At 40.5% G+C, this 17,452-nt stretch overlaps 1 protein-coding gene across 3 annotated transcripts in view; it reads left to right on the plus strand.

The window, feature by feature from the left end:
• The first annotated feature begins 3,262 nt into the window (after positions 1–3,262).
• SLC12A6 (solute carrier family 12 member 6) overlaps positions 3,263–17,452 on the plus strand; it is a 101,659-nt gene continuing 87,469 nt past the window's right edge. The window contains exon 1 of one of the 3 annotated variants that reach the window (XM_088840135.1): positions 3,263–4,860. In XM_088840135.1, coding sequence (XP_088696261.1) covers positions 4,590–4,860 — 271 coding nt within the window. In that variant the 5' untranslated portion in view covers positions 3,263–4,589. The remainder of the gene's footprint in view (positions 4,861–17,452) is intronic. The other 2 variants (XM_055435398.2, XM_055435397.2) reach the window with 2 other exon arrangements.

Genomic DNA, 17,452 nt, shown 5'->3' on the forward strand with positions numbered 1-17,452 from the left:
TGTTATTTTGTATGTTGTGGGAAGAAAGTCGTGGTTTAAAAACAAAAACGAGGGAGACGAGAGGGAAGAGTACCCCAGGATTACATCAAGACCACTTGGAAGAGAAACTTAGGTGACTGCTGTAGCAGTCGTGCTGTGCTGTGAGTCATAGTAAGGTGCTGGGGAAGGGGAAAAAAGCTTGAGAAAGACTTGCAACTGTCAGCATTCAGTGAGAAATAGCCGTGTTCTCGGTTAACTAATTTTTTGTTCCTTGAAATGAAATCTCACTCAAAATGGAAGAGTTGCTTGAAAAATAATAGCAGCTATGTGGGAGGAAGATGTTGAATTGGAAGCCAGAAAATGAGTATTCACCCCTCTGTTTATAACTGAGAAAGTCAACCTGTTTAGTTCCGTTTTTCTCATCATTTCTAAGTACTCTTCCACCTCTAAAATTGATAAGAGTTCAGTGATGGATCTTAATTCATCCAACCATTGTGAATAGGAATGCCTTTATGCATTTTTACTGCCCCTCTGGAAATATCTTGGAGGGTTTTCTTTTCATCCTGGAAGATTTCTTAGGCCATGAGCTTCTTTCATGGGGCAACCATAAACTTGTAATCCAATTTCTTCATAGCATAGGGATGATGAGGCAAAATGTATACAGGCATTCAAGAAATGATTGCTTCTTCCTCTCCTTATCAAGTCAGTTCGGTACATCCTGAGCTTATTTGTGGCCTTTGACATTGAATTGAATGTTTGCTTAGTGCCACTGTAACATACATCAGCCCAAATTTGATTTATCAAGACTGGCCCTGGAAAGGGGTAAATATGTTTCTCATTGACGCTGATGTCTGACTGTCCTAGCAGAAAAGTTCAGAATAGTTGACTGATGAGAGAAAAAAAAAAAATCTGAAGACTTGGGTCATACCTAGTTAATAAAAGACAGGATTTCCAGTTCTATTACTTATGAGAATGGTGAAATACTTATTTTCTGTCAAGTAATTTTTGGTTTCTTAGCCTCTTAAGGCTCTTAGCATTAATGAGATTGTAAAAAGTTGTCCTATCCTATTAGAGGTTAATATTTGAAGAATTGCTAGAAATTCTGTAGATGACTAGGGAAAAGGTTCTGCTAAGGAAGTGTTTAAAGAACTAACTTAAGGGGAATTCTTTGTGGTTGGTGGTCGAGTGGTTAGGACTCCCAGCTTCTGCTGCCCTTGGGGTGGGAGATCCTGCAAGCTGCTGCATGGTGTGGCTAAAAAAACAAACAAGCAAATCCTATCTTTTTTTTTTTTTTTTAATGCAGACTGATTCTGTCTTTATAAGCTACCCCAACCCGCCAAAAAAGGATTAGCATTTTCCATACTACCTACTGTGTAGACTAAAGAAAATTCAAATCGGTGTGTATATACCAAAGATTTTTTCCTTAAGAGATCTCCTAAGTATCTGAGATGTTCTCAGAAATGGGAGACTCTTTAGTATAAAGTGAATGAAAATACACTGTGGTATGAAATAAAATTCAATGTTGTAGAAATCTAGGAATTTTTTTTTTGTTAATAAAGGGAATGTCTGTAAGACAACAGCAGGCCTGCCTGAGAAGAAAACTTATCAGGGAGCTAAATCTCCGCTTCTGCAAGAAAACTGTAAGCCTGAATCAGTATCACAGGCTTTATAAAGTCAAACTTTGAGGAGATTTACATTTTAAATAGGAATCTAGTTTACATTTTGTTACCTGTATCTTTTAAGCTAGATTGCGGACTTTGTGTCATGTGATAAAAGGAGAGACACAAGGAGATTTCCTGGCTCAGGTCTTCAATACTGTTCTCGTCTATTATTAAGGATGATGTTAAACATTTCTACTTGTGCTGAGCAAGGACCAGGCAAAGTCAGGCCCCAGGTTGTTGACTTTAAATGACTTGATAAACAAGGCCCTACATATAGTACAGGGAACTATATTCAGTATTCTGAGATAAACCATAATGGAAAGAAATTTTTCTAAATATGTGCATGACTGAGTCACTTTGCTGTACAGCAAAGATTGCACATTGTAAATCAACTATATGTCAATAAATAAAGTTAGGAAAAATGAAAATTAAGAAAAATGTCTTGATCACAGCTCTAGGAAATAACTTGCAAACAAAACATTGATGAGTCAAATTTATTGAACACCTCTATTCATGCATTATATAAACATGCTAGGCAAAATATGGCAGCAATAGTAGAGAAAACTCTGGAGTCAAGAGAATGTATCTCAATGTCATCTTCATGTCTAAAAGATGGTTTTTTTTAACGGAGCTTTCAGTCTGACTGAGGTAAAACACAAAATTGTATATATGTAAGGTGATGTTTTTGAACTGTGGTGTTGGAGAAGACTCTTGAGAGTCCCTTGGACTGCAAGGATATCTAACCAGTCCATTCTAAAGGAGATCAGTCCTGGGTGTTCACTGGAAGGACTGATGCTGAAGCTGAAACTCCAATACTTTGGCCACCTCATGCGAAGAGTTGACTCATTGGAAAAGACTCTGATGCTGGGAGGGATTGGGGGCAGGAGGAGAAGGGGACGACAGAGAATGAGATGGCTGGATGGCATCACCGACTGGTTGGACATGAGTTTGAGTGAACTCCGGGAGTTGGTGATGGACAGGGAGGCCTGGCGTGCTGTGATTCATGGGGTCGCAAAGAGTCGGACACGACTGAGCGACTGAACTAAACTGAACTGAGGGTATACGATATGAATACTTGATATGTGTATATCTGTAAAATCCAGCATTTTTTCCAAAAGACAGCAAATAGGAAATGTAGCACAAAGTATGTATAAATTTGAGCATACAATGCTTTGGGATAGACCATTACATAAAAACTCCAATGAGGGTCATATGCAATATATAACATATATTTTGGAGGTATATAGTGGTGTGAGGTTTGTGATTTTTAAAGAAATTATGAATGGTATTTTCAGGATGTTGTTATTCAGTAGAGATGGTTTTTGCGGTTCTGAGAGTATGGGGTACCAACTGCTCCCTGAAATCCTTCCACCTCTAGAGTTGGTGCAAGACAGCAGGACCTAAAAGGAAAAGAATTTGTTTTCCCAAATGCAAGCAGCTGAGGCCCCCATTCCCAACTACAATTCCCGTCGTGCTCCGGGCCTCCCACACTGGGGCCCAACCCCTGCCGCGACCTGAGCGAGCGCCTGCGCGCAGCCCTCTCAGCCGCCTAGCGGGCTGCAGAGACTGGGCGGGGCTTTCAGGCGCTCGTGGGACGGTGCCGCCCTCCGACCGCTCCCCTAGGCTTCTCTTCGGACCGTTAACCTCGAATGAGGAACGAGCGGGGAGGAAAGGGCGGGGCTGCGGCGGCGCGGGCCCAGCCCGCCGGGCCCGGGGCTGGGGGCGGCGGGGTCACGTAACTGCATCTCTGGCGTCCGGCCGGGGAGGGGGCGCCCTCCCCGGCAGCTCCAGCCGTCCTGCGCGCGCCGCGGCTCGGAAACAGTTACCGGCTCATAAACAACAGCTGCGCGCGCACCCGCATCAGCTGGCGCCGGGATCCCGCACCTGCGACCTGCTCCTGCTCACATCCTCGCTGCTCTCTCCAGCTCAGCCAGGGCCGGCCTGAGGCCACCTCCTCTTCAGTTAGAACCCGAAGGAAGAACAGCGAGGGCTGACCTTGCGCCGGGGCTCTGGTAGGGGAGAGAGCTTCTTCGGCAAAGGGGTGGCTCGTCCTGTCACGCGCAAGAGAAACCGAGTGAGCCAGTCGGGGGCTCAATGGACTGACTAGCAGCGACCTGCCTCGACCCTGAGCTGCAGTCCGCGGAGTCTCAATCAGCTAGCCGCCTCCTCCCAGATCCTAGGGACCTTTCTGCCAGAAGAGCGGGCGGGCCACCCCCGCAGGCCTCTTGAAGGCAGAAATCCGCTCTACCCCTGCAGCCTCCTCTGCTCACCCTTCCCTCCTCATTCTCCTCCAACCGGAGTGTGCGATTATTTTCCCCGTTATGCGTGCGCACCTCTCCCACCAGACCCAAGTGGATTATCGGCCTCAGAAACATCGGGTGGCTCTACACACACCTCCTCCCAGCCAGACCTGTGGGGTATTCACCTGATACACAACAGGTGGCCGGGCATACACCGTTTCGCAATCTGATCTATGCTGTATTCGTCTGATAAGAGTGGGCTTGTGCGCACTTTGCTCAACTAACCGTGGGACATTTACAGATTAAAAAAAAGGACTAACTACCTCGGCCGAAACCTTAGGGTCGAGGCGAGAAAGGCTTCGTCACCTGCTTTTCTGACCATGGCCCTGAGCCCACATCCCTGGACCAGAGGAGATAACTAGGTATCTCTTCATTCTGAAGGAACGAAGTTACACGAGATTGGCATCGTTTTGTCTTTTTTTTTTTTTTTTCAACTGTTGGTAGTGCACTTTTTAGGACAGCTTGAATTCTTGAATAGAAGGATTCTTATATGTAGTGGCTTTTCGTGTGGTGTAAATCAAGGTAACTGAAGGTTGTTTTTTGTGTTTTTAGGTATCTTTTCTATTTTTGCAGTCAGAAGTAGCTTGCAAAGGAGGAAGGGTTTTGCAGGGTTTTTCTTTTTTCCTTGTCAAGGAAGAGAAAAATAAAAATGCACCCTCCAGAAACCACCACCAAGATGGCTTCAGTTCGGTTCATGGTGACGCCAACAAAGATCGATGACATTCCAGGTTTGTCAGACACCAGTCCGGACCTCAGCTCTCGATCCAGTTCCCGAGTAAGATTTAGCTCCCGGGAAAGTGTGCCCGAAACCAGCCGTAGTGAGCCTATGAGTGAGATGTCTGGAGCCACCACTTCCCTGGCAACGGTTGCACTGGATCCAGCCAGTGACCGGACATCTAACCCCCAGGATGTTACTGAGGGTGAGTAGAAACATAGATAAGAAAATACTTCCATTACTGACCTGTTTGTCCAGGATGAAAATATACCGAGAGATCACGTTTCCATTATACAATAATCATTAGGAACCAAGGAACCTCTTTTTGAGATGTTTAGGAATCTTTTGGGATAATGGTTTGCATAGCGAATCTCTGCAGTAGTAACTTGATGTGTCTGAAGGTATATGGCAAGGAGGAAAGTGGTTGTGTTTTGACTTCTTCGTTTTTGTTTCAGACTTGAAATGGATCTTTTGGTTAAGGATGAGTATCAAAGAATTTAATCGTTTTTCAGGAAGGAGAATCCTAAATGGTAAAATTTAGTGGAGAGTTGGCTTTGGGGGTCTAACTATGACAGTTTGCTTTTAAGGTCAGTTATGTGGAGTAGTTATTGATCATATCTTAGTTATTGGCTTTCCTAAAGAGACTTCAGACATTGTATCACAAAATTCTTTTTAAAATTTTATATTTTTACAGAGGCAGTTGTTCCAGTAGCTAAGCTCAGTCAGGGTGAGGGTGGGTAGATCTGAGTGGGCTGTCCTGTCCAGTGGAGAATTCTAAAGAGAATTTTAGGGCCTGATTCCACATTTTTTTTTTTTTTTCATTTTGAACTTTAAGTGGCATGTACTGAGTATTAAGCCTTTATAGTCAGGAATAGGACATGAGCCACTTTTGACTTGTATTGACCACTGCAGACCTTTAGCTTCCTAAAGCAATTTGTGTCAACAGGCTTGGAGGTTTCCATTGCATTTAGTGAGAAAGAGGTGATGAAATAAAACAGGTTGTAGCATTTTTTGGACTAAAGTAGAAAAATTTGAGAAATACCGTACTGCTTTATGTATTTAGTTTTATGCTATGTTCTAACGTAGATCTGTCTGGTAATGAAAATTCTCTTAAGAATTCTAAAAGCTCTTAAAATGATATTCTACCCACATTTGAAAACCATCTTCAGCCACTGACTTGCTATTTTCTGGTGTCAGGAAATATTGTTCCTTCTAACTACAGGGCTCAGGAAACCAAAATGATTTTAGTTCCTTATTTCTGTGTAGTGTGTTTTAATGTAAGAAGACAAGGTAGATTTGCTAGTTCCTTATTTCTGTTTAGTGTGTTTTAATGTAAGGAGATAAGGTAGATTTGCTACTTTATAGTCCTTGACTCGGAGAAGGCAATGGCAAGCCACTCCAGTACTCTTGTCTAGAAAATCCCATGGATGGAGGAGCCTGGTGGGCTGCAGTCCGTGGGGTCGCTATGGGTCGGACACGACTGAGCGACTTCACTTTCACTTTTCACTTTCACACATTGGAGGAGGAAATGGCAACCCACTCCAGTGTTCTTGCCTGGAGAATCCCAGGGACGGGGGAGCCTGGTAGGCTTCCGTCTATGGGGTCACACAGAGTCGGACACGACTGAAGTGACTTAGCAGCAGCAGCAGCAGCAGTCCTTGACTAATTTTTTTTTTTTTTAATGAAGACCTTACAGGTTAATTCCTGGACTTAACAATTTTCACCTTCATGACAGAGTTTATGTTATGTACCATGGTATTAAAATTACATTATGGAATTAAAATAATGATCATTTTCTCTTCTTCCACATTCTAAATTATAGTTTTAGTTTTTACCCTTTATACTGTATTTAGGTTGTAAAAATACCAGGTAAAGACTATAACAGTGTTAATTTTTTAAATGTTGTAATTGTCATTTGTTGTTCTTTAGTCACGACGTCCTGTCTGACTCTTTTGTGACCCCACGGCCTATAGCCCAGTAGGCTCCTCTGTCCGTGGGATTTCCCAGGCAAGATTACTGGAGTGGCTTCTCTTTTCCTTCTCCAGGGGATCTTCCCGACCCAGGGATCAAACCCAAGTCTACTATTTGGCAGGCGGCTTCTTTATCACTGAGCCACCTGGAAATCCTGTAATTGTTATTAGGTAACACAGGTTCTATTCCTGGGTCCAGAAGATCCTCTGGAGTAGGAAATGGCAACCTACTCCAGTATTCTTGCCTGGGAAATCCCCTGGACAGAGGAGCCTGACAGGCTTCAGGTCATGGTGTTGCAAAACAGTTGGACATGACTGAGCACACATACACAATATAGTAAAGTGTTGATAGGCTTGCAAGTTATGTATTATAGAATTGTATTTTTGTTGTTTCTAAAAGTAGACATATCAGTAATGTACTAACCTTGCAGAAACAGGATCCTTGTCTGGGCTGCTGTTCTTATCTATAAGCCGTTCTTTAACGTCTACAGTGGTATCACTTTACACCATAAGGGTAAAACTGCGGACTTGTCTAGGTGAAATCTATCTTGTTTAGGTGAAATTTATCTTGTTTCAGTTCAGTTCAGTTGCTCAGTCGTGTCCGACTCTTTGCGACCCCATGAATCACAGCACGCCAGGCCTCCCTGTCCATCACCAATCCCCGGAGTTCACTCAAACTCATGTCCATCGAGTCGGTGATGCCATCCAGCCATCTCATTCTCTGTCGTCCCCGTCTCCTCCCACCCCCAATCCCTCCTAGCATCAGACTCTTTTCCATTGAGAGGTGGATACTCAAGTTAAAGCTTGGTCCTCTATCTAACATATTCTGTAATGTTTAGTTTCTGGTACTGGATGAAAAGGAAATTAACAGTTCGGCCATTAGATCACAGTTTTTCCTAGTGTATTCTTGGGAAATGAGTTTCCTACTTTCCCAGTGACCTATTTTTTTTCTTACTATCTTTTAAAAAAATTCTTATGATGGCAGTCATCCTGTGATATATTTCCCACACCATCGGAGGGAACTAAGTATACTTATTTTACCTTTGGTCTTGTAGTATGCAAATGCTGTTATTAGACTTAGATGTTGTGGCTCAGCTGGTAAGGAATCCACCTGCAATGCGGGAGACCTCGGTTTGATCCCTGGGTTGGGAAGATCCACTGGAAAAGGGAAAGGCTACCCACTCTAGTATTCTGGCCTGGAGATTTCCATGGACCTAAAGTCCATGGGTCGCAAAGAGTCAACTGAGTGACTTTCACTTTCACTTTCAAACTTCAAAGAATGCTGTTGTCAAGAAAATCAAGGACATGTGTTAATCTACGTTTGTCTCTGGGCTGGATTTAATAAACAACTACTTCCTTGGCTCTATCCATATGCTCATAAGATATTTCAGAATTGTTTCTTGTTTTACCACTTAGAATTGTATTATTATTATTATTTTGGTCTTTTTTATATCCTTTAGTGATTGCAACATTGGTATGATTTTCTCTTTTCTCCACAATTCCCTTGCCTCCCATATTTCTTCCCACCTTCAGTTTATTATCTTGTCATATACCTTTATTAACATTACGTTACACAACCAAGGAGGGGTGACACACGAAGTTTTAAATATTTCTATCTGTACTGTAATTTTTTTCTACTGTTGGCCTCTTGAGTAGTAATTATCTTTCTGCTATCAAAGTATTTATAGTTCTGTTTCATTTTGTCACTGTCCCATTAGAATTTCTGGGACTGTCAAGCTGGTAAATCAACAATCCTAGCACTATGCTTACTTGTGTATGAAGAATGCTTTAAATGTACAGAAGGCACTTTTGAGAGTGCATGTCTCCAGAGGGTTATGAAAACAGAGTGGAGAGAAGGAATTTCCCTTTAAACAGTTCAGTAAGGCATATACAATTTTTTATATTGAGAGTGTATCACTTTTTTTCTTTATATAAGAAATGCTACCTTAAAAAAAAATCATTTTTTCTTTTGGGTCGTGCTGGTTCTTCATTTTGCTCTGAGGGCTTTCTGTGCTGTGAGTGGGGACTCCTCTTCATTGCAGTGTATGGACTTCTCACTGCGGTGACTTCTCTTGTTGCAGAGCACAGGCTCTAGGCATGAGGGCTTCAGTAGTTGTGGCACATGGGCTTTAGTTGCCTGCGGCATGTGGAATCTTCTTGAACCAAGGATCAAACCCATGTCCCCTGCATTAGCAGGCAGATTCTTATCCCCTGTACCACTAGGGAAATCTGAGAGTGAATCACTTTTAATTAAAAAAAAAAAAAACTTAGTAGCCATAGTTAGAGAACTTTCAGTTGATCAAGAATCAAATTCTCATCAAACCCCATTTTAATAAATGAGGAAATTAAGGGTTACAGAGATAGTTATTTGTAGATTCTGAGTGGCCGAGCCGAGAGTGAAGTGCAGGCCTCCTGACCTCTCTGTCCATGGCTTTCCGTTTGCCTCTGCCACAATGAACACTTTTTACCTTGGTCTCATAACTATTTGGTTAACTTAAATGATTGCTAAAATAATAATGCCAAGATAGAGCAGAGAACATATCTTTATATGTCTTATACAGGCTCTAGTAACATTTCAACCTTTCCAATTAACAAATGCTCCTGGGAGCTCTGCTATGTATGAGGCACTCCAGCTGAAATTATAGGTCAAATCCCATTTTACTAAATACTCAGGTAAAATATAGGTTCCGCCTTTGGAGAGCTCATAGAAATAGTGTTGAAAATGACAAGAATGCTTACACCAATGTTTGCTGAGCAATTATTATGGGCTAGGCCTGTTCTGGGTGTGAAGGATGCAGGACTGAGAAAAAGAAGCCCATTACTATTCTAAGGAAAGTTATGATCTAATAGAGAAAGCAAACAAAATTTTGTATAAATTAAAATGCTGTATGATAAATGTAGGAAGAGAAGTGTACGTCAAAATACAAAAAAGAAAAATTTTTGAATAATACAGTAGAAAAATACAGTAAAGGAAAATGATGAACTGAGGGAAAAATGAACTGAGACCCTGAGAGACTGGAGGACTTGACAGGTAAAATGGTGGTGAAAGATGTAGAAGTGATCAGATGTTTGAAAGTTGGGGTTAATGTATTCAGAGGTGGAGCAGTTCCAGTGTTAATGTGATCCTAGTGTACAGCCTTGGGAGCGGGTTTCTGAGGTGGAGTAAAAATAAAAGCCAGTTGAGTCAAGAAGCTCTAAGTGTACTTTGAGGCTGGCTGTCACCAAATTTTTATTGATGATTGTTAGCTGCTAGAGAGGCAGGAGTAATTTAGATAAGCCCCTCCTTCATGGGGTCACCTCTTTCTGACACCTTGTCTCATTCAACCTCAGATCCAGATAGATCAGATCTTTCAGTCTCTACGTCTCGTACACAGACTATTCTGTAGTACCTATTTCAGTTAGGCTGTAAGGTTCTTAAGGACAGGGACACCAAGTTGTCTTTGTATCTTCAGAGCATAATGTTGTCAATTAAAAAAAAATGCACAACCTAAAAGCTGAGAATTATATTTTATTTGGCAAAAAATGCACAAGCTAAAAGTTGAGAATTATATTTTGTTTGGCAGACTTACTGAGGACTTCAACCCGAAGATAGCCTCTCAATAAGCCCTGAGGGACTGTTATAAAGGAGGAGGATATGGAGGAGCCAGGATATATAGGAGTTTTTGCCTAAAAACCAAATAGTTGAAACATCAAAAGATTACTGCTTGTTAAGGAAAACTAGACATCTCAAGTTAACAAATTTAGTGCTTTTCTATATATGAGAATATGCAAAACTCTGAGCTTATTGAAATCATTCCTTTGAGATGCACCTTAGCTGTCTAGGGCCAGTATCCTATTTCTCTCCTTTTGGAATCCCCTCCAGGTGCACCACTGGGGTGACTGCAATGACTGATGTCTTGATGGCCTCAACAGCCATTGTTCACTGATACAGCAGGCAACATTCTTTGGCCATCGTATTTAAAAGCTCTTCAGCCAGAGTTGGGGACCATAGCTCAAAAGGAAAGAGGGATTAATGTAATATACATGTGAAGAATTTTCCTACTATAGGTGGGCTTCGAAGGGTAAGTAGACATTCACCAAGTGGTTAAGGCCTGGCGGTCTTTTCCTTAAATGCTGATAGATCTTAACAAATATTTATCTGCACTTGTCACCATTACATTACACATGGACCTTAAGCCCACTCTTCTGATCCACCAATTCTGTGTTATTGGTAGTCATATCAGTCTCTCAAGCTGGGGTTAAATAATGTTTGGCTAAGAATCAGAATAAAATTGGAAAGCTATCTTTCTTTTTCCTCATAAAAACATGTTTCAAAGTACCAAGCACTTTTTTTATACTTTTGATAAAAAAGTCGTTTTTTGCACCAAACAAAACTAAGTGAATTACATTGTATTGACAATTATAGGTGATTATTAACTTTCTTTTAAATATACCTTTCCTGCTGCTGCTGCTAAGTCGCTTCAGTCGGGTCTGACTCTATGCGACCCCAGAGACGGCAGCCCACCAGGCTCCCCCGTCCCTGGGATTCTCGAGGCAAGAACACTGGAGTGGGTTGCCATTCTCCAGTGCATGAAAGTGAAAAGTGAAAGTGAAGTCGCTCAGTCGTGTCCGACTCTTAGCGACCCCATGGACTGCAGCCTACTAGGCTCCTCCGTCTATGGGATTTTCCAGGCAAGAGTACTGGAGTGGGGTGCCATTGCCTTCTCCTATACCTTTCCTATTATGTGATTATTGAATACTGTCCATTTCACTTTGACATGCTAATAAAGAGCTGTAACTCACAGTGTATAAGGTAGTAAAAGGGATAGTTTTGTAAAAGCACGTGGATTTGGTACCTTTTTAGTTTTCCTAATAGCATCCTCTGATAGGTTTTTTTTTTTTCCCCAAGCTCAATTCTCACCCCCGATTTTTTTAAAAGACAAATGTCACTTGTGTGAAACATTTTAGTTACAGACCACATCTCCTCAATACTGCAGAGTTAGTGATTAAATTGTATAATGTATTATCAATATTTTATACTACCAATAGCGATCAGCTAAATCCACAGTGTGGCAAATTTTATTGAATAATTAGAATTTTCAAATAAGTGAATGGGGTGGAAGAGGAGTTGAAGGAAAGGGGGACAGGCTGTTTCAGATAAAAAGAATATCAACCAAATACATGTGTGGATGTTTTTTGGATCCCGATGTGAACAAACAACTGTAAAAAGACTTTTGAGAAAATCAGGGAAACATGACCATGCACTTAATATTAAACAACATTAAGGAATTATTGTGAATTTTCTTAGGTATATTTATGACACTGTGGTAATGTAAAGCCCTTATCTATAGAAATACATATTGACATATTAACAGGTGAAACGAAGTGTACTCCACCCTCCCCTCATACCAAAAACATAAAATTTGAGAGATAGACAAGACTGGCAAACATTTATGATTTGTTGAATTGGAGTAAAAGGTACATAAGGATTCATCTTACTTTTTTCTCTGATTTTGTGTAAATTTGAAAATATCTGTAATACAAGCCTTTAAAAAGTTGGACTGAAATCCAGAAATAGACTTCATAGAAACGACTTTCTTTTATAGAGTCTGTCCTAGAATACTCTAGATATTTGATTAAATATTAGTGACTAAAAGAGTGATTACTTCAACTTCTCATCTTTTATCCTGGGTGGTCTCTCCTGTCTCTTCACTAATTCTTTGCATCAGAGGTCTTTTTCTTTTCCTGTCAGAGGCATGTTTATTTTTCTTTTTACTTTTTAATTCATTTTTTTATGAAGGATAATTGCTTTACAGAATTTTGTTGCTTTCTGTCAAACCTCAACATGAATCAGCCATAGATATAGATATATCCCCTTTGTGAACCTCCCTCCCATCTCCCACCCCATCCCACCCCTCTAGATTGATACTGAACCCCTGTTTGAGTTTCCTGGGCCAAACAGAAAATTCCTGTTGGCTATCTGTTTTACATATAGTGATATTAAGTTTCCATGTTATTCTTTCCACACATCTCACCCTCTCCTCCCCTCTCTCCATGTTCATAAGTCTACTATCTATGCCTGTCTCTGCACTGTTGTCCTATAAATAAATTCTTCACTACCATTTTTCTAGACTCCGTGTATATGCATTAGAATATGATATTTATCTTTCTCTTTCTGACTCACTTCACTCTGTATAATAGGTTCTAGTTCATCCACCTCATTAGAACTGACTCAAATGCGTTCCTTTTTATGGCTGAGTAATATTCCATTGTGGTGTTGGAGAAGACTCTTGAGAGTCCCTTATACTGCAAGGAGATCCAACCAGTCCATTCTAAAGGAGATCAATCCTGGGTGTTCGTTGGAAGGACTGATGCTAAAGCTGAAACTGCAATACTTTGGCCACCTCATGCGACAAGTTGACTCACTGGAAAAGACTCTGATGCTGGGAAAGGTTGGGGGCGGGAGGAGAAGGGGACAACAGAGAATGAGATGGCTGGATGGCATCACCGACTCTGTGGACATGAGTTTGAGTGTACTTCGGGAGTTGGTGATGGATAGGGAGGCCTGGCGTGCTGTGATTCATGGGGTCGCGGAGAGTCGGACACGACTGAGCGACTGATCTGATCTGATCTGATCTGATATGTACTACAGCTTCTTTATCCATTCATCTGTTGTTGGACATGTAGATTGCTTTCATGTTCTAGCTATAGTAAATAGTGCTACAATGAACAATGGGATACATGTGTCTGTTTCAATTTTGGTTTCCTCAGGGTATATGCCTAGGAGTGGGATTGCTGGTTTTATTCCTAGTTTTTTAAGGAATCTCCATACTGTCTTCCATAGTGGCTCTATCAATTTACATTCCCACCAACAGTGCAAGAGCGTTCCCTTTACTCCACACCCTCTCCAGCATTTATTGTTTGTAGACTTTTTGAGGAGGACCATTCTGACTGGTGTGAGGTGATACCTCATTGCAGTTTTGATTTGCATTTCTGAGGGATTCTCATAGACTTTGCTCGCTATTACCCGTACTGGGAATGGAAGAGAAGGAAGAGGGCCTGGGAACCTAAGAATCTCATATAGTCATGCTTTTCCTTGTTAAAGCTGTTAAAATAAGAGGAATGTTTTAAGGCAATTTGTGCTGACCTAGAAGGACAATATTTTGCTGTAAACTTGGATCAAAGCTGCTGTTTTTTTTCTTCCTCTGTGTAGTAAATGCTTTTGGACTAGCCAGACCTAAAATGGCCACATTTGCAAGCTTCACTGGAAAAGGGCAAACTGAATTTCAGTCTCCCGCTCCTTGCCCTTTTGGCCTGATGGAATCTGCATAGCTTCACCTGGTGGGCCTATTGACTCAAAGTAATGCACATTATATGTATTTAAGTTCTTAGTGATGTGTTTCTTAGCAGTAGATATGAAAATTTGGAGAGCTGTATTATAGGAATTATAAAAGCACTTTATTTTGTGATTGTGTAAAGCAGTGTATTATTTTAATGAAATTTTAGAAGTAAGTGGAAAACCAAGAAGATATTCCCCATTAAAACCTTGTTATTAGTGCTTTGGTGTACTTTGTAGAATCCCTGCAATGATGTATAAAGTTATGAGCACAGAACTGCAGAGCATACAACACAAACACAAACATATACACAGCACCTTGCTTTAACTGCAGAAGTTCAATAATTGATTAATAGGAAATGTTATTACTGTATTTGCTCAGTTCTAAAGTGTTCATTTGTCAAATTTTTAACATTTCTGATTGTCAAGTGCATCTTACTTTTGAAAAATTTTATTAATCTACTTAAATCACACTAAGAACTTACAGTTACCAAGATATCAGAATCAAACCAATATTGTAAATAAGTCAATCTGAAAGGCTATGCAAAACTTGAAAATTTGAAGTTACCTCTGGGTATCTTAACTGAAAAAATATAAGGGCTAAAGCTTTTTTCTTCTTAAAATTTATGTTTTTGTGTTTGGACAGGATAGAAAAATGAAAACAAAAGCAGTATTAAGTTGTTAGGAAATGGTAGGTATACTTAGGTCTTAATCCTAACTTTAGTTTTTGTTTTGGGGTTTTTTTTTTCCTGGCAGGGAGAGTAGTTTGGCCATGCTGGGTACATGTGGAATCTTAGTTCCTTGACCAGGGATTGACCTCATGCCTCTTGCATTGGGAGGAAGAAATCTTAACCACTGGACCACCAGGGAAATCCCATGGTTTTTTTCCTTTTAATATTTCCTGTTATTTTAACTGAGAGCTGGGTTTCAGTCTTCTGCTTTGCATTTTTGTTGCTTCATAGCTATTCTTACTATATTTTATATGGCCTTGAGAAATCCATGAAAGATATTCAGTTGATAGCATTCATCTGTTTACAGGTGGAACCTTTTTGTAGATAGCTTTAATATTTGGCAGAGTGGCACCTAAATTTCCTCTGTTTTATCAAAAGCGTTTTACTTTGTGGGTAAGAGTATTCATTTTTCAAACTGTCAATTTTTAAAAAGCAAACAGTACTAAGTTTAAAACTCTTGTATACACATGTACAGTTTCACTTCGAGGAGCTGTGATAATTAAATCCATCTGAAGTTTATCTTTATTTTGAGAGCTTTTGCTTTTAATATTTAAGCATCTATTTATATTCAAAAATAATTCACAGTGCTAATTTACATCAAGATGGTTGTAAAAAATTCTGCTTTTTATTTTTTTCTAGTTTAGCAGTGTGCTAATTTCCAAACAAAGCTTTAGGAATTAATAGAAAATAGAAAACAGGTTTCTTCTTAAATGAGGTTAATTCTCTGTTGAAAAATCATCACTTTTGATATTATTTCATTTAAAAAATAATGTCATTTACTTCTGAGTTAAGATAGATTTCTTCTCCAGAAAAAAGCTGAAGCTGACAGGGTTAAGTAACCTGTCCAAGGTCTTACAAGAAATAAACTGAAGAATAGTGATTTGAACCCCGTGTGTGTGATTCTGACACCACTATTATTATCTTTTCTTGGGTGTGCTGGGTCTTACTGCGCACCAGCTTTCTCTAGTTGTGGCTGAGCAAGAGGCACTCTGTAGTTGCAGTGCCTCGGTTTTTCTCACGGTGGTGGCTTCTCTTACTGCAGAGCACAGGCCCTCGGGCACTCAGGCTAAGTAGTTGGGGTTTGTAGGCCTAGTTGCTCTGTGGCACATGGAATCTTCCTGAAACAGGAATAGAACTCCTGTCCCCTGCATTGGCAGGTGGAATCCTAACCACTGGACCATCAGAGAAGTCCAAACACCAGTATTCTTGTCATTACACTCTGCTAATGCAACGAGGCAAACTGATTGTCTGAGGAGGCCTTACAGATAGCCGAGAAAAGAAGAGACATGAAAGTCAAAGGAGAAAAGGAAGGATATACCAATCTGAATGCAGAGTTCCAAAGAAAAAGCCTTCTTAAGTGGACAATGCAAAGAAATAGAGGAAACAACAGAGTGGGAAAGACTAGAGACCTCTTCAAGAAAATTAGAGATACCAAGGGAACATCTTATGCAAAGATGGACACAATAAAGGACAGAAATGGTATGAACCTAAAAGAAGAGGTGGCAAGAATACACAGAAGAACTATACAAAAAGATCTTCATGACCCAAAGTCATACATACCATGATGGTGTGATCACTCACCTAGAGCCAGATATCCTGGAGTGTGAAGTCAGTTGACCTGAGGAAGCATCACTACAAAGATCGCAGAGGTGATGGAATTCCAGCTGAGCTGTTTTACATGCTAAAATGTGATGCTGTTAAAGTGCTGCACTCAATATGCCAGCAAATTTGGAACAGTCAACAGTGGCCACAGGACTGGAAAAGATTAGTTATCATTCCAATCCCAAAGAAAGGCAATGCTAAAGAATGTTCAAACTACCACACAACTGTACTCATTTCACATGCAAGCAAGGCTGTGCTCAAAATCCTTCATGCTAGATTTCAACGATATATGAACCTAGAACTTCTAGATGTTGAAGCCAGTTTTAGAAAAGGCAGAGGAACCAAAGATCAAATTCCCAACACCTGTTGGATCATAGGAAAAGCAAGGAAATTCCAAAAAAACATCTACTTCTGCTTCATTGACTGCAGTAAAGAGTTTGTGTGATCATGACAAACTGGAAAATTCTTAGAGAGATGGAAATACCAGACCACCTTACCTGCCTTCAGAGAAATCTGTATACAGGTTAAGAAGCAACAGTTAGAACTGGACATGGAACAACGGACTGGTTCCAAATTGGGAAAGGAGTATATCAAGGCTGTATGTTGTCCCCCTGTTTATTTAACTTATAGGCAGAGTACATCATGCAAAATGCTGGGCTGTATGAAGCTCAAGCTGGAATCAAGATTGCTGGGAGAAATATCAATAACTTCAGATAGGCAGATGACACCACCCTAACGGCAGAAACTTCCTCTTTAGAGGGAATAAAGAGCCTCTTGATGAAGATGAAAGAGGAAAGTAAAAAAGCTGGCTTAAAATTCAGCATTCAAAAAACTTAAGATCATGGCATCTGATCCCATTACTTCATGGCAGATAGATGGGAGACAATGGAAACAGTGACAGACTTTATTTGCTTGGGCTCCAAAATCACTGCAAATGGTGCTGGAGCCATGAAATTAAAAGGCACTTGCTCCTTGGAAGAAAAGCTATGACAAACATAGCATATTAAAAAGTGGAGACATTACTTTGCTGAAAAAGGTCTATCTAGTCAAAGCTATGGTTTTTCCAGTAGTCATATATGGATGTGAGAGTTGGACCATAAAGAAAGCTGAGTACCCAAGAATTGATGGTTTTGAACTATGGTGTTGGACAAGACTCCTGAGAGCCCCTTGGACTGCAAG

The sequence above is a fragment of the Moschus berezovskii genome, chromosome 9, assembly GCF_049115385.1.
Source record: "Moschus berezovskii isolate FMDL1 chromosome 9, NW_MosBer_1.0, whole genome shotgun sequence".
Lineage (NCBI taxonomy): Eukaryota > Metazoa > Chordata > Mammalia > Artiodactyla > Moschidae > Moschus > Moschus berezovskii.